Source organism: Pelodiscus sinensis, chromosome 2 (assembly GCF_052426305.1).
Source record: "Pelodiscus sinensis isolate ZL-2025 chromosome 2, ASM5242630v1, whole genome shotgun sequence".
Lineage (NCBI taxonomy): Eukaryota > Metazoa > Chordata > Testudines > Trionychidae > Pelodiscus > Pelodiscus sinensis.
Window position 1 is genome coordinate 121,518,234 of NC_143053.1, and position 24,813 is coordinate 121,543,046.

Consider the following 24,813-nt stretch of genomic DNA (forward strand, 5'->3'; position numbering starts at 1 on the left):
GTGTGTTTTCATTTTAAATCAGGGAATGATAGCTAGATTCTTCCTACTGGTCCCTATTCCTGATACCTTGAACAAAAATTATTTTTGATAATCATGGAATAAATTCATTCCCTTCCACCCCAAGTCATTCCTATTACAGAAGGAATAACCAGAAGTAGCAAGTGAATTTCTCATTTTGCGGGGGAGGTGGTTTATTTTCTTCTCTCCTGTGTTTAGGAGTGATTAAGTCATAATTAAGATAAGACTACAAAGGATGGAGAATGATAACAAAACTGTATGGGTTTACTAAAAGCTGACTGAAAAAGTGAATATCCATCCTGAGAGAAATTATGAGGGTTTGAGATTTTGTTTTGTTTCGAATTGGAACAAAACCTCAGATGCTGGAATTTTTCAGAAAAGGAAATATTCCAATTTGGCAACATACTAGTGCCACCTTTTCGTGTCTCAGGTCTCAGCCTGCCAGTGCTACTCCTGCAGGGAAGGGGGTGAAGAGATGAAGGGGGGGCGGATGAGAGGGAGGGCAGAAGTCCGATGGGTGGAGAAGCTGTTGAGGAGCCTGGGACCTAAACTGGCAGGAAATCTTCCTGGTTTCTGCTGGCATTTCCTCAGAAACTGCATGTGCTTGTGGAATGTTTTGACTTGGATACACTGGCATTTTCTGACTGCAAAATATTCTGTCTGACAATTTTCATCCAGCTCTAAGAGGTGTTTTGACTCCACAGGAATAAGCATATCGATGTTTTGGTGAGCAGGGGCATAACAGGTGTCTAGTGCTGTTGCTGTTGGAACAGTGCTGTGTGCTCTGTGATGACTAACCAGGGAATGTGAACATTTTGAGAATTTCTCTAGGTTTATAGATAAAAGGATGGGGGGCGGGGGGGAGGTCAGTGAGGCAAATAGAGAAAGTTGCATCATATGGCAGCAGCTGTAAACTTCAATTTGTTTTTGTCTCACTCGAGTTCTTTTTCTCCATAAGGTCCAGTAATGGAAATGTCTAGGCACAGGACTTGGGGTATGTCTGACGTATGCTATTAGACTACCCTTAATGCCCCTTGCCCCTGTTACTGGCATAAAGAACAATAACTTCAGAGCTTTACCCTGGCAGTTGAGATTATTTGCTGGGATAGATGTTCTATCCATGCCCCCTTTTTCCTTGGCTGCCCCTGTGCCTAAGAAACAAAGGGACATGCCGGTTGCTTCTGGGAGCTATGTGAAGCCAGAGCAGATGGATAGCCTGCCTTTGCACCACCAACTGAACTTTTAACAACCTATTCAAAATCTCACTGAGTGGTTTCAGTAGCTACTAGGAGATAGATCAATTGGGAGTCTCCTGGAATCAAAGATGGTCACTAGTTCTACTGAGAAATGGCTCGTGAGTTGAAGGGTGATAGTATGGTAAAAGCATTGGACTCAGACTCAAGAAATCAGAGTTGCATTTCATGCTACTGAAGGTTTACTATGTGACCTTGGAAAAATTGCTTTTTTTTTTTTTCTTTGCACTTCCATTCCCTGGGTGTTTAAGGGGATAATACTTCTCTCTAACAAAGGTGCTCTGAGGAATAAATTCATTAATGTTCGTGATGCTGTCAGTTACTTTGGGAATTAGATTATAGAAAAGCCTATACATAAATATGATAGTAAATACCTGAACATGAACAACAGCAAAGTAATATTATAGAGTTACCTGAAACATGCATAAAAGCAGAATTCATTTCTGAAAACATTGCTAAAGTCTTAAATATATTTTTCTATCTTCTCTAAATTGAAAGGACCCCAACCGGCACCTCCTTTCGTATCTGAGAGCAGATATTCTAGCAATTAGTTCCCCTGTTGAAAAGAGGCTGATTTCCCCCCCCCTCCCCCCAATATCTGCTTTCCAGCCTTAGGGCACCTGAAATTAATGGAACACTCCATCATAAATCATACATGCGCTCTAATGCTTTCAAAGAATGCTTAATGGGTTTGGGGAGTTTACATAATGAACCTTCCTTGATAAAGGTGAAGTTCTATAATATGTTCCCTTGATAAAAGTTTGATATTAAACTTGCTGTATGAGATATAAAATATGCTTAAGTTTGTCCAAAGTTTTTGAAGCTGTCAGTAGCATGTAGGATAGATCAGTGTCCACAAACCAGCCTTTGAAATGTTGAGTTATATTTAACTTTCTGCAGCTTGGATTTCATTTCACAAGTATTTATTTACTTATTTTCACTGATTTTTAAAGTTAATATTATTTAGAACCTTGACTAAGGTCTGAAGTGTGCATTAAAATAGTTCTTAACTGTGCGCCTGAGCCAAAATCTATTGGGGGTGGGTGGGTGGGAAGTCAATGGAAAACTCTCCTTGACTTCAGTGGCCCAATATTATTGTTATCATGCTCATATGACAGGATTAATATGTTAGCAGGCAGATACTATTGTGCTCACTATTGCTTGACTAGATCTCATTGCACAGCCTAAACCTTTTAATCTCTTCTTATTTTTTGCAGTAGGCCCAAAGAGTCACCTGATTCTGTGGATGGGGTCAGTTCTGGGCTGATCTAACTGTGGTTCTTAGAGCTTTCACTCTAGTAAACCTAATTTTGTTCTGACCTGCCTTTCCTTTTCCATGTCCTCCTTATCAAGTTCCTCCAGATGTACTGCACTAGCTGCAACATATGCCTTTTGAATTCTACCTTACAGCATGGGATGGTATTGCACAAGATAACAGGCCATTAGAGATTGCAAAAAGAGCAGGAGATGTGCCTCCTTATTGCTTGTCTGACAATAAGAAGTTGGCACTTTTTTCGATCTTCCTTTGGACCGAAGAAACAAGAGTCTGGAGTCCAGCCTGGGTCTCTGACATGGTACTAGCTGAGGGGATGTCGAGACAGGCAAATGTCATTTATTTATTATATTGTTTTTATTTTTCTCTGTTGCATGCTTTTTCAGATCTTAACTGTTACCTATTTAGATAACAGATTGTACCCTACCCTGAGAATTCAGGCTTTCAGCCATCCATTCTTCCAATTCACCTTGATTGCCCCTTGTAGGATTCATCTGCTTTGCATAGATATCACTGGTTCTCAGCTTTGTCTCCTATCCTAGATCCTTCTTGTGTACTTAACTAAATACAGCACTGCACATTTGCACAATGCCTTCTCCCCCCGCACAAGATGAGTGAGGGGATGGAGAGTGGGGATGAAGAGACATTTCCTGATGTTTTTATGCAGATAGCCGTCTCCTCTCACTTGGCTGCTTTTACACCTTTCTGACACTTCAGTTTTGGTGCTTGTGGATTTTCATACCCCATTAGTTTTTATTATCATTACTAGTTGTCTCTCAGCCCTGCAGAGCTTGCTGTGAGATCTGCACCATTCAGAGTTATTAATCATAATTTCAGTTGCTTCTGTCTGTATGTCTGATTTCATTTTCATGCTCCCCCTCTCCTTGAGAGTCCTAAGGATACCTCTGACAGTCTCTTCTGGCTCTTCTCTGTCAGCAACTTTTTCTTGGCTGTCACTCGATAATCAGAGCAGCTAATGGTAAAACAACATTTCTGATGGATGCTGAAGTCAGCAATGCCCTCATTTGGGACTGGGCTGGGTGTATAGGCTGTGCAAACCTCTGCTCTGGGAAGAGTCCAGCCTGGCTAACCTTTGGACCAGTTGTTCATCTTGGATAACTCAGCACCTTTTGCCTGATTTGGGAAGCATTTTGATCACGAACTCTAAGGAGTTCATTTCAATAACAGTAATCCTATGCCAAAGAAGCTGTCAGTTGGAAAACTAACTCTTGACACGTTCATTAAACTGAAATGGTTCATGAATGTTGTAAGATCTCATGTGATTTGCCTTCTGTCCTCACCAACACACACTCACTGAGCCGAACAGGTGGTAGCTGTTTCGCTACTTAATTCTGACTACAGGCAATGACTTACTTTTTATAGTTAAGCTGTGCCAGAATTAATGAATGTTGTGGAGCTTCAGTATATTTCAAGGTAAAATTACTCATGTTGCTGCCATTATACCTAATGTTGCACTTCCAAAATTATGTCAGGAACTCTGCTGCAGTGGAGAACAAGGGGTTAGATGACAGTGGCTAGTATTTAACTCATTCTTAGACATGTTCCTAAATCATCTTCAACTGGAATTTGACTGGCAGGTCAGCTGAAACATGCAAAGTAAATATATGATCACATTTTGAAGCCTTTTGAGGAAAAGGAAGCTTTTTAAAGCTTGGTTTAGCACCACAAACACTTATGAGTCCATAAATGTAAAACATATATCACTTAAAGACATATGCTCAGAAGTGACCATTTTCAGGATTAAGTACCACCTATGATGGAGACAGCTTTATTATTTTATCAGCAGAAAATCTCCTGTAAATGAAGTATCAGAGGGGTAGCCATGTTAGTCTGAATCTGCATAAACAACGAGAAGTCCTGTGGCACCTTATAGACATGCATCTGACGAAGCGGGTCTTTGCCCACAAAAGCTTATGCACCAATAAATCTTTTAGTCTATAAGGTGCAACAGGACTTCTCGTTGTTTATCCTATAAATGAAGTCACCCCTAGTTCTTTCATTAGTCTTTATATAGTATGTTGTGAGTCGCATACCAACACCATCAGCCATTTGCGTGAAGTGAAATTAATCTCAGTGCAGTAGCTATTCTTATTACTTATTCACTGTTATAGATACAAAGCGTAATATAATTAACACATTGCTGCTTTTCTCCACCTCTGCTAGATTCACAGATAATGGTGACTAGAAAAGCAGGCCTCTTAAATTACCGGTACACAAATCTTTTTGAATTGGTCACAATTTTCTCTGGGTCTTCAATGAAAACAAAATCTGAATACAAAACCTCTACTAATGCAAATATCCAGCTTGGCCTCCATTCAAGTATCTTCCAGGAAACAATATGCCATTAGGTTGTGGAGGGGTATGTATAGAAATGCCTATAATGAGCCTCAAGTTAACTTGCTCTAATTATGCTGTAGTTTCCATTATATTAAACTGTCGACAAGAGTCTACTACAAATGTCCATTTATCAAGCCAAGATAAGTTCCATATGCAATGATAGACAATGGGACCTTTCCATGCCTTCATGTCCTCACAAAAGAAAGAAAAGCTGTATTTAAGGCTTGTCTTCACCACCTGAGAGATTGCAGCAGGAATCGATTTAAAGGGGTCTAAATAGATGGCAGGCCACTTTCTGGTCAACACTGGTAGTCCAGTTCCCCAAAAACAGGGTGGGCAATAATTTTTCACCAAAAGCCACTTCAGAAATTTTTGAAGTGGCCCCAGGCTGTAGTGGAAGGGGTGGGGTCTCAATCAGAAGGGGCAGAGCCAGGATGTTTCCCTACCCACAGACCATGATTGGTCTGGGGATGGAAGAGTGCCTCCCCTCCCCACCTGAGGTTCCCCCTGGTGGTGGGAACAGACTTTGCGCACTCCCTGTTCTGGCCCCAGGCCAATCAGGGCTTCTAAGCGCTATGCACACTTTGCAGAGCGGGGGCAGGGCGGAGGTAACTCTGCATGCTCCCCTTGCCCCCAGGCCAATCAGGGCTTGGAGGAGCGGAGGAATGAGTGAAATCTTCTCCCACCCTTCTAAGCACTGCGCACTCCTGGCAGGGCAGAGGAAACTTTGTGCACTTCTTCCCCTCCCCCAGGTCCTAATTGGCCTGGGAGCAAGGGAGTGGCAGGGCTCATGGAGGCCCTTTTGCCCACCCCTGCCCAAGAAGCATAAAGGAAGTTGACCAGAGAGCATATCCCATTGATTCAGCACTGGGAATACAATGGGTAAGTTGACCTCAGTATGTTGACTCCAGATATGTTATCATGTAGCTGGAATAGCATAACTTACGTTGAATTATCCCTGTTGTGAATACAAGCCTTTTAAATGTTGGAAACATTATGGTCAAATGAAATGGGAGTTGTTTCAGGTATAAGAAAATAGCTTTTTGTCTCCCAATTTATATGGCCTAGCAGATGGAGGACTGGACTGGAGCTCAGGAGATGACTCCATTCCCTGTTCTGCCACTGGCCTGCTGGGTGACTGTGGCTAAGTCACTTCCCCATTTGTGCCAGAGTCTACCCATCTGTAAAATGAAGACAATGACACTGAGGGTGTGTCTAGACTACAGGGTTTTGTCGACAAAAGTGGACTTTTGTCGACAAAACTATACCTGTGTCAACACTGCAACTGAGTTCTGTCGACATAACATTGACAGAACTCAGGAGTTTTGTCAATGGCTGTAAATCTCATTCTATGAGGAATAACGGCTTTTGTCAACAGAGTTCTGTCCACAGAAGGCGTTATTGCATCTACACTGTCCTTTGCGTCTACACTGTCATGTCGACAAAGCGGCTTGCTTTGTCGACAGAACTGGATGCAGTCTAGATGCTCTGTCGACAAAGTCTGTAGTCTAGACGTACCCTGACTGCCTTACAAAAGCACTTTGAGATCGTGTTAAAAATTACTTTACAGCAAGACAAATATGTAGCTCTTCTAGTGAAATTTTGCTAACAAAGATATTTCAACAAAAACCAAAGCGAGACATACTTTGGAAATGCTCTTTCCAGTGTTGCAGATTCTCCCAGAATTGGATGCTTAAAGTTCCAGCTTCTGGAGCCAACTGATTACAGAAGAATTTGAAGTCTTTATTTAAAAATAAATTTCTAACCTTCATTGTGGCAGACAGGAACTTAAAAATATGCCCCAACTATATCCTCAAATAAAAATAAAAAGAACCCATTTTTAAATTTAAATCTCAGAGGAATTAAACCAGGCTATGATTTTTGAATGTGTGGGACTGACAACCCTGCAATTCCTGTTGCAGAAACAGATGGACAATAGTAAAATAATGACAACCTAATGGAGAAACAGGGATTCTGTTGACTGCTACTGAGTGTGAGTGGCAGAATTCTAAGCCCCACTTAATTGCCACAACTCCATGAATTGGCTCAAATTCAGACTGGAAATAAGGTGCATTTTTTTTTTTTTAAACAGTGAGTAATTCACCAATGGAGCCCTTTACTGTAGGTTGTGCTGGATTCTCTGAATGAATTCCTGTTTGAACTAGAACATGACACTTAGCATAACATCCATTCTTGATTTTAAAATTGCTTATGATAGAGAAGTCATGGGATCAGTACCCAGGAGTGAGAGAGACTTCCTTACACCCCTGCCTCAGTGAAAGGAGGCTTGTTCTTACTTAAATGGATGTCTGTTCCCTGGCACCACCAGTCTGTTAGACTCTCAAACAATCTCTTGAGAACTCTTTCAGCTCTTACTTTGTCTTGTAAGATTAACAAGGGCACTCCAATCCTCTTAAGTGTTTCCCTGTAGAGTTCAGCCCCTCTCATTGGGGACAGGCAGAAATTCCCCAGAGGAGCAGTGCTCACACCAGCTTGCTTGTTTGAACTAATTATCAGCTGCAATATACCATCACAGCACTGAGGTATACAGGCAGTCTCTGGGTTATGTCAATCTGACTTGCGTTGGATCCCTAGTTACGAACGGGGGGGGGGGGGCGCAGCTAGTGCGGGGTGCCTCCCCCACTGTCGCCGCCTCTGGCGGCGGGGGGGAGGGGGTGTGCTTCCCCCCAGTAGACCAGGAAGACGCGGAGCGGTTTTTCTCGCCGCGGAGGACACGGGCGGTGGGACCGCTGAGATGCGCCGCAGTCCCGCGTCCTCCGCGGCGAGTCCCCAGCAGCTTGTCAGGTGGACTGCTTAAAGGTTCGGGGGCAGCCCACCATGCAGAATGTCCCAGAGGCATGGTTCAGTGCTTTTTATGGAGAGTTTTGAAATTGTGGAGTTTTGTTCTGAATAGGAACAAAATGTTTTGAGAGCCCCTGTTGTTTAACCTTACTAAATAAATAAATACAATTAAAATCAAATAATCAAAAGGTTGGCTAACAAATCTGAAACCTCCTCCAGTAAAATTGCTTTTTAGCAGAAAGCTGGTTCATCCATTTTTTCAAGTAATTCCTGTACGAGAGAGCACATACTTAGAAAAAATATAAATGAATAAAATAACCGCGTTTTCCTTGTGCTTTTACCTCAGTACCTAATATGCTGTCACAATCACAGAATCCATCCATAAGTATCTCTGTATGAAAACACACAAGAGAAATGGGCTTTCATTTTTGCATTAAAGTCATGTACCTAGTTAATATGATCCTATATAAGTTACTTTGCATCATCTCTTTACATTTGATGGATCCCTTTAAAAGAAACAGGTAAGAAAGGGAAAAAAAAACTACTGGCAATTTGACGCCTCTTTATACTTGGAGTTTGAAGGCGACAGTGGGGGAGGCACCCCGCACTAGCTGCTTCCCCCCAGCAGACCAGGGAGACGCGAAGCTAGCGGCCCCCCCCAGCAGACCAAGGAGACGTGGAGCGGCTTTTCTCAGCAGACACCTCAGCTTGAGAATAAAGGACTGAGGGAAGTGAGGTGTGGGAGAATAAAACTGAGCTCTGGAGAAATGTTTGGCTAGAGCTTCCCCTATAATATGTACCAGTTCTGATTTACATACAGATTCAACTTAAGAACAAACCTACAGTCCCTATCTTGTACGTAACCCGGGGACTGCCTGTATATACTCCAGAATTCATTTTGTGGCTGGCTCAGGATGATCCCTGTGGTTCATTCCCTGGTGTGCTGGCTCCATGTTGTAAGTATAGTAAACTTGCGATAATCCGGCACCTTTAGGATCCAGGTGGTTTCAGATGATCAGATATGCCGGACTATCGGAAGGGGGGGGGGCTATGAAGGGTGGAGGGGAGGATGCCACCCCAGACCCCTCATAGCCGCCCCCTTCCGATAGTCCCGCTCTGCCCCAGGCATCCCCAATTCAGCTGCTGCTGGTCAGTTTCAGCAGCGGCTGAATCGGGGAAGCTGGGTGCAGAGCAGCTCCAATTGTCGGGCAGCCAGAGCACTTCCGGGTTTCTGATGGTGCCGGACCATTGGATGCTGGACCAATGGAGTTTTACTGTAAAATGAGGCTTTCACTGTGGTGGCTTACAATGCGTAATATGAGGCAGGAAGATGAATAGATACCTTTGTCTGGCAAAAACCTGTTTGCCTACTTAGTCCAAGACCATCACTAAATCATATTTTCAGTACATACACACACAACTCCTTAAATATCATCCATAAATACATCTCCCAATGATTATCAATATTATGTATGTTTTTTTAAATTAAAAACCTCACTTGACCCTTTTTTGTTAAGTGCTATAAAAGTAATGTGTTAAGTGTAGTGAGTTTGTCAACTGTCAAGAGTAACTGTTACAGAACAGTGGTCTGTCAGTTGGCATGGAGGTGTTAGGATCACACCAATGAGGGTAGTTGTTTGCTCATTCATGCATATGCTTTACTGGCATAATTTAGGTACCTAGACTCTTTTTAAGCATTTGCATTTCTTATCTCATGTGCAGAATTAGTAGTGGATGGAAACAGCTAAAAATTCTTAAGGGTTTAAAGGCTTAAAAAGAAATGATTACAGCACAGAAATGTTTGAGAAATTCTAAAAATGTGTTAAATGAAAGATGGGCTAAGGGCCAGATTTAGCCTCCATTTTTGTGGACATAAACTGCTTTTGCAAAATGGTGTTGATGATTACATGTAGCTACAAAAATGGAAGCCTAGTAAAGACTGACCTGAAAGTGTTCCTCTAAAAAAGTACACTAGAGGTGCAGATACTATTTTCCTGAATTTTAAAGCCACCTGTCTTTTTTTTTTTTTTTTTTTCCTCCCTCTGCATTTTGTTTGGTCTTTGCAATTAACCTTGTTCATTTAAATGTTTTATTTCTTTCAGATACCAAAACATTAAAGTCAGATGCTCAGCTACAAACTGTCTAACTATTGTCCTTCACTGGTGAAATCAAAGGAAGAAATCACTGGAAGAGAGGAACTGCACCAGGCTTCAATTTTTGGACTATACAGCAAGACTCTATTAAAATAATCAGAATTTTCACTATTAGGGCTACAATGGAGACGCTGTCCCAAGACTCTCTGCTGGAATGTCAGATTTGTTTCAATTATTATAGCCCCCGACGGAGGCCCAAGTTGCTGGACTGCAAGCATACCTGCTGTTCTGTTTGCCTTCAGCAGATGAGGACAAGCCAGAAGGACTTGAGATGTCCCTGGTGCCGAGGTATCACTAAATTGCCCCCAGGACTTTCTGTATCTCAGCTGCCTGATGACCCAGACGTCATTGCTGTGATTGCAATTCCCCATACGTCAGAGCACACCCCGGTCTTCATCAAACTTCCAAGCAATGGGTGCTACATGTTGCCCTTGCCCATCTCCAAGGAGAGAGCGCTCTTGCCAGGAGACATTGGCTGTCGCCTCCTGCCAGGTAGTCAGCAAAAGTCTGTCACTGTGGTGACAATCCCAACTGAGCAGCAGCCCCTGCAAGGAGGGATCCCGCAGGAAGTTGGAGAGGAGGAGCAAGACAGGAGGGGTGTTGTGAAAAGCTCCACCTGGTCAGGTGTTTGCACTGTGATTTTGGTGGCATGTGTCTTGGTCTTTCTCCTGGGTATTGTCCTCCACAATATGTCTTGCATTTCTAAGCGTTTCACTGTGATTTCCTGCGGCTGAAAGGGGTCTGCTCCCAGAATACTCCAATGAGATAATGTAGGGGGTGGGAAGGAGGTGATGACAGGCTCCAGTGTGATGCACTGCAACATTGACCAATTACTCCAGAATGCTTGACACCGGACAGCTGTGTGACAATCTGAAGGCAATCCTAAAAAGCAAAACCTCTCAGAAGACCTCTCAGAAGGGTACAGAAAAAATCATAATGAGCATCTGATGGTAACAGCATTGAGGAAAACTGCATGTGTACTATCCTCAGTGATCAGATGGACGTAACTCCTAATGATTTTTATCCTGTTATGAGATTAAAGACATCTACTTAGCTGGTTATACTTTTACAGTATATGATCACTCTCTAAATGCAGTAGATTAAAATCAAAATGCTATATGTATAAGTAGAATTGAACATGAGAATCCGTGTAAGACTCAGTCAAGATATTCTAATGCCAGTGCATACTATTTTTTTAATGGGAAAGAAGAGAGGGAATTGTAAAAATAAATAAATAAATCATTTAGTTGTTAGGGCTTTTTATATATCTTAAATTGCACATTAATAAGTTAGAAAGTTGCTTAATAGTTTTTAAAGGAAATATTTTACAAGCGATTGTGTTTCATATGTGAGGTGTATTTTTGTTGTATACTTTCATTTTGTTTCCACTGTAATGAAGTGTCTCTTCCAAGTGTTTTGGTAAAGCAAGATACAAGCAGTGGAGCAATAAAGTGGCCATGGAGGGCAACCTAATAGTGCAGTCAAAACCCTGCTGCGTAAGCCCCATCAAAAAGTATGGCTTTGAAGTGTAAGCATTGGACATGTTGTGTCACCTCTAGTCTGTCAGGCAGGCTTCTCAAGGCTCTGGCCTCCCTGGGGATTATTGAAGAAATGGGTTATAGAAAAGGACATGCTTCCTGCTAAAAGATTTGTTTTCTTAAAACATGGGACCATCTTTGCCTCATTGGTCATTCAAAGTTGTGTCTGAGTCACTGACAGTGTAAATTGGGAGTAACTCTGTGGATGGCTGAACAGAAATAGAGGTCTCGATGTGCCAAGCATTGTACAAATATCTAGCAGAAGACAGTCCTCAAAGAGTTCATGTTCTAGATACATACGAGCAGCCAATAATTGGGAAGCAGGTAGAGATGTGTGTGGGACTTTCCTACGGTCACAGATAGGTCAGAACTGGGAGCAGAACCCAGAACTCATGCTTAACCCAGTGGACCATGATGCCTCGCCTAAATTGCTGGAGTCTCACTGGTCTAAAGCCTATGGGTACAGCTACGTAGCAACATTATTTTGGAATAACTGACTACAAGTCTTTATTTCAAAATAATGCTGAGCTGGAGGACGACTTACTCCAAACTCATGGTAACCCTCACTTCATGAGGAGTAAGGGAAGTCGAAGGAAAAGTGTTCTTCCTTCAACTTCCTCCTGTGTAAACAGCGCCAAAAGCTGACTTCACTGATTTTTTACTTCAGCTACACAATTGACATAGCTTAAGTTGCATAGCTTAATTTAGACGTACCCTATGTGAGCTCATATAGGACCCAATTAACTCCTTTCAGTGGTAGAAACATTGTTTCCCTTAGAGCCATATTTGAAACTACCAAGAGAGAAAATGAATTTTTTTTTTTTAATACTGAATGTGGAGATTACAAAGCCCATGTGACTGCTCATAAAGGGACAAACTGTAATATTTATGCTAACACCTTACTTAACAAGAACGCCCATCACGTTTTGTGGGATGCCTTGGGAATAATGTAGTCAGTATGAGTAAGAGTATCAGAATCTGATTGAAAGGATTGGTTTGTCTGAATTTTAAGGATTGGAATGGGACTTGTGGCAGAACTCTAGGGCAGTAAAAATTATTTGTTTTTCTGATTCGCTTTGTTACTGGACAATTACATGGGTATAAGCCCAATGAACAATGACCACTAATCTATTATTATTATTTCTAATTGTTAATTTGAGATCATTCAATCCCATGTAATAACCCTAGGGAACCTTGTTTCAACTGAATTAGGCTCATAAAAGTAGTCAGTGGTGTTGCACTCGTGTAACAGGAAAATTTGGCTCATTATGAACATAATTTTCATTTGAAAATAAAAACAGAGCACATATTAGGAGAATCCTAGTGCTAGATGCTTCTCCCTCCCCACCTCTCACTTAGTCTGTACTGTAAGAATGTCTTGTATATCCTTGATAGTTAAGTTAGTAAAAGTAAGCTTACATCTGAAAGTGAAGCTACTAATGTACCGTGCCTGTTTTTATCTGTTGCCATTTGTCTGGGCACAACAAAGAAAATACCCCAGAGGTGACACATGAGAGCACATGCAGAACCATATGCAGAGAACCTATTTACAAATGCTTATTATAAATATTTTGCTCCTGGACATCAGTGAAAGTGGGGGTGTAACAGGATGATTAATTCCAAACACATGCAGTATTAAAATTATTCATGTGTTTCATCATTATGTAAGAACTCTATTTTCATGTTACACGTTAACATATAATGGAGCTATAGCTCCCCACTATTTCTGACTTCATCAGACAGAGGACATACTGCCTTGCTCCTTGTAATCACTACCATTGTGGCATGTGAGGGATGTGAAATGCTTCCAGATCAGAATAGTGACACTTGACACTGATTTTGCACTGATTGACCAAAAGTGTAAATGACTAGACAAGATGCAAGATAGTGGAGTAGAAGGCCATGAGCATTCAATACTAATAACATTAGTGTTGGAATGACCATACAATGACTGATGGAAGCTCTTGACAAAATAGGTTCTCTGTTTTCAAATAATCTGTCGCATAAAAAATGCTGTGTGTTCCTCTCCCTTCATGAAGAGTGTAGTTGGAAGGGTAAACCAGAAATTAGGTTAAAATGCTACACTACATAACTTATTACACAACAGGCAAACATGGGGTTTAATCTGGTATCAATGATGTAGGCATCATCTGACTAGAACACCATACTGTGTTACTTAACACAGTGCATTGTTTTGTGAGCGTGAGTTTCTTGTACTGTTAGAGCCTGCTGAAATGAGTCGCTGACCTAATTTCTGATTCCGACATTTGCCTGCTTACAGCCTTTGTCTGAGTGCAATATATAAAACCTCAAGATTTGTGAGTGAACTCCTATTCAAAAATATAATTTTATGGGGGAAGTTTCTTTTTTGCTTCAGGCAGTGTGACTATCATTTAAATATAGCAACCTTCATATCATGTTAGATCATATCGTTTTATGCTGATGAGTGCAGAAATGTGCTGTAGTATATTGCAATGTACAGTGTTAGATAATTTCTCAAGTAGGTTAACATTCAGACTTTAAAATGTAGTGTGATCTATTCCATTTTATGTTCCTCCTTACTTGGTATTCAGAAAGGAGACCACTATATATGGCCATGACTTTGCAAAATGTGCTAGAGCAATTATTCCCATGGAAAACATTTAAACTTATATAGTATCCCAGTTCTGCACCAATTTCATGCCAAAATGATCAGCTACATGTTGGTTCTTAATCTGTGTATCAGCAACTCTTGTGATCACACTCTGTTCTTCAAAAAGGAGAAACTTTTTTTTAATGACACAAGTACTAGTTGAGCAAACTTTATTTGTTCTAAATCTTGCTGAGTTATTTGTACACCTGCAATTTTGGACAAATTATTCTTTTATGAAGGTATATTATTTGCTGCTTTTATTTTAAAGGTCTCTGCTTCAGTTTTTGGCCTGTGCTTTGCTGAGACACAGAAATAGGGCTCACTTTGGTAAAGTTAGTTCAGTACATTTTAAAAATTCAAAACAATGTTTTGGTCTGTGGGATTTTTTTTTTTTAAAGAAAATTGTGTTGGTCATTGATAATGCTTAAATGATATGGAAAGAAGGATGAGTGATTTTTCCAAATGGAGCAATCGTGAGTCTAAAGTTTATCTTTATTAATGAAGGCTGGTATTAATAAAACATTGGCAGGAAAAGAATGAACACATCAAGTGAGTTATGGTTTCTCCAGTCCTTCACCTTAAAGTGAACAGTATATACAGTAACTCCAGAGGAGTTGCTCTGTGTTTACACTGGTGTAACCAAAGCTAGAGTTTGGCTGAGATCCTCAAGACCAATTTTAAGCATGGACTGTGGTAGGCTTTCAAAAGGAGTGTGGGAAAAATATCTGATTTAAAGTAGAAAATACATTTGTCTAGAGACCCACATAGATATTCTTTTCTGTTATATTCAAATTTTAAAATCACTTGTATTCCTTATGCAAATGAGACACGAATGGCATTAATTTGAGCATGTGTTGCGCAGCTAGGTATGCATCATCTCCTCCCCTTCCCTCACAATCATGCTAGTGCTCCATAATCCAGATCAGCCAACTCCTAGGTTGTCTAGACTACAGGGTTATTTTGAAAAAAACATCATTTGCGCCTAGACTGCCGCCGTGTTCTTTTGAAATTAAATCGAAAGAACGCGGTGGGTTTTTTAACAGCGGTAAACCTCATTTTATGAAGAAGAATGCCTTTTTTTGAAGGTGCTCTTTCAAAAAAAGGTGTTCTTGACCACAAACAAGGCTTTTTTGAAAGAGAGCATCCAGATTGCCTGGGTGCTCTTTTGGAAAAAGTGGTTTGCTTTTTTGAAAAAGTTGTGGCTATCTCTTTTGAAAAGTTTTTTTTCAAAAGATTCTTTTGAAAAAGCTTTTGAAAGATGTGTGTAGTCTAGATGTACCCCCCCAGCATCTCCTTAATATTACAGGCATAAGGTTTTTCTTGAATGGAGATTGTGCATGTAACAAATCCACTGCAAAATAAGGACACAGGACTCTGAGACCAAACAACTTATTTTTACTTGTGACTGATACCAGTGATGGCAGAACAAGGGGCCTGGGGACTGTGGCCCTTTTACTTAGCCTGTCCATTCTTTTGCCGCAGTGGACCCTGGCCCTTCTTTTTCCCCAAGGTTCAGCCCCTTCTCAGACAGGCTGACAGCTGAAGGAGTCTAGCTGGAGAACCTGTGCAGTTGTGGGAGTCATACAGACTCTCCACCTGCCTGTGGGGTCCAAGTGAGGCTCCTGGTCCATGTCCCTGCCCAGCCCAGGGCCAATGGAGGTGCAAAGTCAATATCCGCTGCCTGTGTGGCTCTTCATCCTGACTCAGCTCTGGTCAGGGGGTGGGGCTTTGGAGCAGCAGCCTGGCAATGGTAAGAGCTGTGCAAGCAGCCATGAGATAGCCAAGTAGAGGGTTGGTCATGGCTATGTTGTGGGGGCCAAAAGTCCCTAAAACGTGTGTCCAAGCCCCGTGTGGGGCCTTGCAAGGAAGGGGTTGGAGCAGAGATAGGCCTCTGGAGAAAGAGGAAAGATGGTACCTTGGGGCAGAGGCCCTTAAATCCTCCACTTTTGGGAAGGATCTGCCATTCCCAGTGATACATGATTTGAGTATCACTGGACTCCACTTTATCTGGATTTCTTTCCAATTGTCCTATGGTAATCTTGTGACTTGTGCATCAGTGATGGCCAGAACAAACTCCCATACCTAAACAGATATTTGTGAATTTAAACTGTATTACAACACAGATTGTTATTCAGAAGAACTCCATTAATCAATAAATACATTTAGTGCAAGGGTGGAAAACCTCTAGCTCCCCAGCTTGCCTAGATCAGGGCCCCCGCTGCCCCAACTTCGGCCTGGAACACTAAATGTACTAGGCTGGGCCCTAAACTGGTGTGTAGTGTCTTTCTTCTCAGTCTGGGGCCATGTCAGTGAGGGTGGTTGTTTTTTGCTTTTCACTTGTGTGCGGCCTCTGACTGACGTTTCAGTGGCCCCTGACCCCCCAAAGGTTCTCTACCCCTGATTTAGTGGAACACTGGTGTTAACCTTGCAGGGTACATGGTTTCGTTTGTGGGGAATGCATGAGAACAGAAATTCAAACATCACTCAGGAGGCTATTGGAAGGATTCACATACCGTAAAAGACCTTAATGTAAGAGTATTTATTTAGCAGGGCAAGATTCAACTGAAATGCTGCAATGGAATTACAGCATGTAAATGACTTTTACTTTCCATTACACTGTCCTTAGGCCTGACAGCTAGGATTGTTCCTTGTTCTTTCTCTGTCATTTTAACATTTTGTATGCCATTATTGACCCAAGCCAAGCTACACCCTGCTTGTTTCACACTTAAAGTTGAATGGCGTGCTGATATTTCTGAAGCTGTCCTTAGCATCTTTAGCCAATGAGCAATTCTGTGTTGTCTAAGAAGTTGGAATTTAAGACCTAACACATGTCCAGGGAATGTATTTTAAAGCATTCAATTAATGCTTCCGTAAGTATCTCTATAGTTTAGATCTAAACATTAGCTGAATTTTCACGAAGTATTCTCCCAAATGCCAGAAGCATTTCACAGGGATTAGACAGGATTCACAGCTGGAAGAAACTATTTGTCCCAAGCCTATACCACTCACACATTACCTATATGCATATTGGCTTCATATTAAAGTTAGGACTTGTGTGTGCATAAGGGCACGAGCAGTGATTTTTTTTTTTGGTGTGTTTATTTAAAAAAAAAAAAGTGCTGGTACTCCAGGGGAAAAGTTTTTGAGCTCTGACTGGAGGTGCTGCTACTGCATCTGGAGGTGCCGGTACTGCGTCCCAGGCAGTACCATCACAAAAACATCACTGGGCATGAGGAAGAGGAGGGTATTGAAAGCTGGGGGGGGAGGGAGGGTGAGCGCTGCCATGTGTAACCCATGCACCTAGTGTGGTTCACTGTCCCCTGCGGTGGCACCTACACCACAACAACAGCTAAGAACAAGAGACTTTTACAGCATGGGATGAGAGCCAGCTGTCTTTTTAGCTCAAAGGGTAGAGGCTCCTATACTAAGCTCCAGAGGTCCCAGGTTCAAACCTGCCTGCGTGTGTGCGAGTGAGCGCACGCACACACATACATACACACAGAGAGCAAAGCTCAGAAGTTTATCTGTTACCTAATACTGGGTGGATCATTTATAACTAAAAATGGATGAATGCTGTGTGGTTATATTGGTTGTGTTTGTACACCCTGAGGCAGCTTCTTCATTGTGGAGGAGTCCATGACTCTTCTTCTCTCTCCCTTTGCTCTAGCTGCTGATCCCTCAACTCCTCCTGCCCCACCCAAATGCTGGGGCTTCTGGATTTTGCCCACTTTGTATCAATGTCTTCTGCATCCTGGCCAGGTGCTCAGTTCATTGACTCCTTACCTGCTACTGTCCTGGGGTCCGTACAATGCCTGAGGTAAAATGAGGCTCTGAAATGAGGAGGGCTGGAAATGTGGGTTTTGAGAGTATTAAGAGTTCACCATATCTACATGAGCAAGCAGGTTAGGGTATTTGGGTGTGATATTGTCAGCAGCTCATGAAATCAACATGGAGCAGGAAGTGACATGAAGACAGATGGTGATTTTTAGAGTGAAGAGACATGGAGACGGCGCAAAATTGAATGGAAGGATAATCAGGCAGTACCTTGGTACTGGATATTTGTGGTAAGTGGATACATTTATCTGGCAAACTTGAGCTGAATTAGATGAGCTATTTCTGATACATGGGAGTTAGATGACTTGTTATATCATTGCTCGAGTGGTTTGGCCAAACATCTTGAAATTCTGGTTAGTGTAGATCCTAATCCCCTTTGAGGTTTGAGACTCTGTATTTTGGAAATTGTTTCCTGCCTAATTAAAAAAACTTGCAAAGTGCAGTGGCTTGTTCTAGGGTTTTGAAAAATCAGAAATCCTGGGAATTGCATGAGTTACAAGCATGCTTCTTTTGAAAGCCAAATGTCTGGAAAGCAGATGGTCATATACCAGTCCAAAAATAAATGACTGACAAAACTGTCAAGAAAAAGCCAGAAAAACTCCACAAAGATCTTTTGTTGTTCCTTGTTAATGTCAGTGTCATGGCTGTTGATTTAGTAAGTTATTTAATTGAAGACAAAGGCAGTATTGTACTTCACATTTGTGTATAAGAAAAAATAGGGTTATATAAGAGGGTTGGGTTTTTCTGTATTTTTTTTCAAGTTGATGTAAATGTTAATTGGAAAAAGTCAAGTAGTTACTTGCCCAAGAGTATTTCCCACCAATGTTAATGCATTTCTGATGTTATTGCAATAGTTAGGGTGATGGAAATTTTCAAAACTAACTTCCTTGACTGGTTTTGAATTTTTGTGGTGGGATCCATTAAAGAAGAATCTGAGTCTGGATCAAGATCTGAAAACTTTGTTTAACTTGTCAGGTTGCTTAACTTTAGATTCAAATTTCACTTCTCCATTCCATATCTAAGTTGTACATAGTCACTAAAGAATTAGAAATGGATTGTCCTGTTACTATGAATAACAAGATTATTTCATATTTCTGAGATTGGTCAGTTTTCAGTAATACACCAGTGTTGTGGCTAGTCCTTTTCCCCCCCTGTTGATGGAATAAATGTAATAAATTATTACTTCCTTTGGAGTGGAACCACAATCTTCTTTTGTGGAAGATATGGAATTTAAGAAAGTGGAGCTGATAAGTAGATGTTCATTTTAAAAATCAATTTTGCCTGCAGTAGAAAGGTTCTGATTTCTAGTATGGGAAAGGAAGGCCCACTTGTCAAAACATTTGAGCCAATCTGCTGGCTGAATTGAATTGCATATATATATATATATATATATAATCTTCACATTTAAATGTGAATGGTATACACATTTGGTATAATGGACATGAATGCATCTCAAATTCTAAAATTTCTTAAATGTATTTCTTAAAGCACTTGGGGCCTGAGAGAGCTCATATGCATTGAGTTAAGCCAGTCAGATGGACTCAGGCACATACTTACAATTCAGTACATGCTTTTAGTGCTTTTCTGCTAAGGGTGGATTTAAGCATGGTCTGAGGCGCTTTATGGAATCATGCTTAGTCTTTGTTGAATGATTCTCAAATGCGTATGATAAATAGGTTTGCCTTGAAGAAACACTTTTTTAAATTTTGCAATTTAAAAGTAGAATTAACAGGTTTTTGACCGTAAATCCCATAATACAGCTGATTTATTGTAGGACAGGTTGGAAATTTTCTGATGGAATATTTTTCTACTGGAAAATGAGGATTCATTAAAATTGAAACATTTTGCAGGAATCTGTGTATCTGTTCAGCTTGTCTGCTTTTTGGGATGCTGCAAAACCAGGATTCTCATAGCCTGGATCTCCTGGCTTTTAGGCTTCTTGTTACTGAAACTCCTCGATTTCATTCTGAGTAAGTCCAGATGGAATTTTGATATATTTTTTTTTTTAAACTAAAAGTGCAAACTCTCTGCATTTCCATGGGAAGTTTTTTGAGATCATGGGTTTTTGTTGTGATGCACAACAGAATTTTTTTTTTTTTTAAAGATTGGGTGGGGGGAGGGATTGCCATCAACCAAAACTATTTTCAAACCTTTGAAGGTAAAGCTTGTACTAACATACCTTAAGATTTTCAAAATTTGCTATATTTTCTCTTTTTAGCTGCCCATTATACATAATCACGTAATGCACTCACGTCACAAATATTGTAACACAAATAACAAAGCCCTGGAGAAATAAATTTAATTCTAATGACTCTCTTGCTGAGATGAATTGCTGAGGCACTTGGTGAACATTTAGGTTGCTCTAGCTGAATCTCTGCTTAATGTTGATAGTTGCTAAATTCGTTGGCTACACTGAAGTTTCAAGTGTTCTTTCTCATCTGGATAAGACAAAACATGCCTGCTGCCTACCAGGGAGAGAAGGGTGGGAAAATGTTACCACAACATTATGCTCACCAATGGTATACACATTATTGCAACATTTGGCATGTCTGGTCAGTCATCCAGACAGGCATGCAACGCTAGCAAAGTCAAGTATCTTCTGGAACGCTGTCAAGATTAACAGATAGTGTTGTTTTGGTTTTAAAATTATCAAAAACTATTTGTTGCTAGTGACATTGAATCCATCAGGCTTTTTTGGGGTGGGGAGGTGGGGAGGAGGAAGAGGCCTTTCTGCTTCTGTCTTTTTTTATAAAAGACACAAATATACACACAAATATTATTCCTCATTACATTAATAGTCTTTTCCTTTTCTGGCCAATTTTTAGGCCCTGGATTTCTTTGTAAATTTGCCTGTTACAGCTTACCCTTTATTGACTTTGAGCTCTTGTAGTGATCTAAATGGTGTTAGTCCTGATTTTCATTTGTCAGAATAACAATCAGATCTTTTGCTTCATTAAGCTATTTCGTGAGTTTAGCTAATGACTCTAATTGATATGTAATATATGTAAAGGTAACTATCATTTTATAAATCAGAAATGAGTAGTCATTGATCAGTAAAGATCAGCCAGGTTTGTGGATACATTCCTTGTCTCCTGAAAAGACTGTTACTTTTTGTTAACTTAGATTTTACTTGTGGAAAAGACATTTTATATGCATTACCTGTCTACACTGCGACACTCAGGAAATAGAATTAAGATAAACTGAATTAAGATAATTTAAATTATCAATGAGTGTCCACAGAGGGATTTAATGCAGTTTAATTAATCCATTTTAAATTCATACCTATAGTTAATTTGGATTAACTTTTCTGAGCATCCTCATGTAGATAAGTCCTAAATCAGTTCTACGGGTTTTGGTCCAATGGGTCTTTTGCCCGTGTAAAATAAGAAGGAATTTGGCCCATTGTCATACTAATACATATGTGGAAATGAAATATGAACTACTTATAACTTTTCTCCTGTCTAGAATCACTCTATAAGGACACTATAGATTTTACCATAGCTGGGACAGTCAAATACATCTGTGATAATATCTTTGCAGTCTTATGCTTTGTTGCTTAGTAGTTATCATAATATATATTTCACAGAAACAGTTCAGAGAAATGCATCCGGCGCCAGGCATTCTGTGTCGGTGTGCACTGTGTCCGGCCTTCTCTCTGGGTCCTAGTGCCCACTGGATCTAGCCCTGCCGCCTGGGAGCATGTCTGGAAGAGACGCTGTGGCAGTGGGTCCGCTCTCCCAAGAGGGCCATGCCGCCGCGCTCGGCAGTGCAGGGTGCTGCTAACTCATCACACAAATTAATAGGATTGTGCACGATAATTTTTCTAAGGACTGGTTGGTGGTGGGTTTTCTTTTTTATGGACTGGAACTGGGCTGTGGCCCACACTTTGGGACACGCTGAGCTACACAATTGACGTAGTTCAATTTGCATAAATTATTTCAAGTTAACCCCTGCTGTGTAGATGTACCCTGAGGGTCCTGTTGCGGAGACTACACCTGCTCAGGCTCTGTGTCCGTCCGTCCATCACTGGAAGTAAAGTAGTGAGATTTGCAGATGTGGAGCATTTGCTAGAAAACTCAAAGGATGCAGTTGTGGGATCTAGCCAGGAGACCCTTTTGTATAGAAGAACTGACATTTCCAAGGGACAATCAAAACAGAAGCCAGTAGTCTACCACGGTATATGGGAAGTACATGGAAAAAAGAAATAATGGAGTCAGTGCACATACACATGTTCTCTAGGGAACTCACTTGTCAGCCTTCCAACAAGTAGTCCAAATTACTTGCGATTGATTTCAGTTCAGATTTCTTCAATTGCACTGTTTCTAATAGCTCCAGGAGTGGTTCTAGCAAACCATAAACTAAGCAGTCTCAGAAATCCAGTACTCCTGACTGGCTTCCTTTGCATTTTGAACTAACCTTATTAGCAAAGGTTGCTGTATTGGCAAATTCCACAGGAAAGAGTGAGAAGACTTGTCTTGATCAGTATTGACAAGTTTCAGAAGCTGTTACAAAATAAAACAATCCAGCATCATAACAGCTGAAACACTTCAGTACCAGCACAAAGACTTACCAGTCTTTAGAGTGGTACTGATGTATACTGGTGTGCGTTTGTGTATGGTGTATGTATATGCACATTTTTGTAAAGACAAATGTGCTTGGTTTAAATTCCGAAAGCCCCACTCTGTTATATTTTTGCAAGTCCTAATTTGTTCCCCCTACCTCCTCCAATACATTTTCAAACCACACGCAGTATTGTTAATTGGCCTATGAGAGGTTGTAAAGGTTGATCTTAGCCTGGGGCATCTAAAGTACTGCCATGGCTCTTGTATAGCTGCAGCATAGCTTCTCTCCTTGTATGACACCAAGTTGCTGTGCTGCTTTTCCCTCTCCAACTCTCTCAGTTAATAATAACCTACTCAAATGGTAAGTTGATGCTGCTCAGCAGTTAACTAAAGTCATTGACATGTTTCATTTGCAATAATTTGTGTAATTTATCTCAAAATTTGTTTTAAAGGGCTAAATTGCCATTTGGATATCAGCTGTTGGGCTGTTTTGTCAAAATTCTGCCAAATACTGACTTTGCAAAGGAGATATTAAGCTGCTGTTTATGAATCTGAATGTCTTAATACATTATTTCCTTTCTTCAGTCCTGTGTGGTGTCTAGAAAGTCCACGAGTTTTTGGTTTCCCTTCCACTGGACACAATTTTAATATATAGTATTTTTGTATGTTGACCTCTGGTGTCTTGTCCTTTGTAGATGTGAAAGTGTTGAGAACTGATACAACATGTTTGGTCTGATTAAAGTTCTTTAAAAAGATTTGAATAGATTGGTATGTGTGGGTTTCTTTAAAAAATAATACAAGAGATTGGGCAAGATTCTCACTCGTTGGCTACACCAAGAATTTTAATAACTTTGGGGAATAATAAAGAAAAACTTTGATCCTCGGCCAAGTTTTTTGTGTGGAGGTGACTTTCAAGTGGACCATCACATAGACCAAAGAAAGCCACCTTTATGCATTAGTAAAAGAGAGATGGAAGTCTCTCCAACAAAATGCAATTCCAGTTCCTTTGCCTTTCATGGGTAAACTCCATGCAACTGCTAAGTGCTACTTCACTCATGTTTATTCAAGTGCAAATCCCAGCATTCCCTGATGACCATCTGTTATACATTCTCTTTCTATATGCATTTTTGAAATTAGTGTACCAGATCCTCAGTTGATGTAAACGGGTGTAACACCCATCACTTTAGGGGACCTTTGCCCAGCATGTATAAAAAAGCTATCTTATGAAATGTCACAGGCTTCTAAATTTCAAGAGGATGGATTGCAGTAGAAAATAACAACATTGATTTGTTTTCCTTGAAAACTTTCTTTTTTTTTTTTTCTTTCTGCCATTTGCAATGTTGTCTCTCCCCTCTTCTCTCCCATGGGCATTTTTATATAGATACTAGCTGCAGTTCCATAGTTAAGGATGAGATGAGTTTTGCTTTCATCTAGACAGGTTGAATCCCTGCTTATTGCTGTCATGACTGAGATTTTGCGTGTCACTTCGCATTCAGCAACTTTACATAGTTGTATGTGTTGGGGGAGCATCCTGTAACCCCCTGCATTCTTATTTTATCTATCACAATTATATATAAACTAGCAGGCTTACCTGGCAGTGTCTGGGTCCTTCAGGGAAGGGGCCTGGCAGTGTGTAGAGTGCAGAAGGCAGGTCAGGGCCTTTGCGATATAGGGTTGCCAGATGGTTTAACTGAAAATACTGAACACCTTCCCTCCCCCCCCCCCAAAAAAAAACCCATTGTTGAGAAAAGAAAGAGGGAGACCAAAGTTGAGCAAAAAAAAAAAGACCCCCAACAATTAATAATAAAAAAAATACAGTAATTCCTCATTTAACACGTTTTCGCGATAGCACGATTTTTTTTTTAGGGAACATTTTTTGAATTGCATAACCGTCCCTGGAATAACATGATTTCCCCAGCCGGCCTGTTGCCAGCAGCTGTGCAGGGGCTTCCCCTGCCTCACTGCAAAGCAGCCGAGGGTTCGCTGCTCACCGCGTCATTCCCCGCTGACTCCCCCTCTCCGGACACTTTGCCTTCTCTCCTCCGCCCCCTCTTACAAGCCGGTGGCTGGGTTTTCCCAGCCGGCTCATCACCGACAGCTATGCGGGGCTTCCCCCGCCTCCCTGCAAAGTGATGGAGGGTTCACCACTCGCCGTGCCATTCCCTGGCGATCCCCCTTCACTGGACGCAGTGTGGGTCCCGGCAGACTCATCAGAGGGGCATACTCCCAACCCAATCCCCCTCCCCTCTCCTCCCCAGAGCCAAAAACCTCCCCTCCCTGCTGTAACCCAGTCCCCTTTCTCCCCCAACCTTCTGTCCTGGTCCCAACAGACACCACTGCTTGAAACGCAACCCCCACCTTTTCCATTATTTTCAGTGGGAAAATTGACC

General features: G+C 41.1%; 1 protein-coding gene across 14 annotated transcripts in view; it reads left to right on the top strand.

Moving 5' to 3' along the window:
- RNF152 (ring finger protein 152) overlaps positions 1 to 24,813 on the top strand; it is a 236,305-nt gene that overhangs the window by 39,924 nt on the left and 171,568 nt on the right. For 11 of the 14 annotated variants that reach the window (XM_075921400.2, XM_089776415.1, XM_075921398.2 and 8 more), the window contains one exon: positions 9,807 to 23,184. The exons of the other annotated variants lie outside the window; for them this stretch is intronic. In XM_075921400.2, coding sequence (XP_075777515.1) covers positions 9,980 to 10,591 — 612 coding nt within the window. In that variant the 5' untranslated portion in view covers positions 9,807 to 9,979 and the 3' untranslated portion in view covers positions 10,592 to 23,184. Of the gene's footprint in view, positions 1 to 9,806; positions 23,185 to 24,813 lie in introns of those variants that run through there. 14 annotated transcript variants of the gene reach the window in all.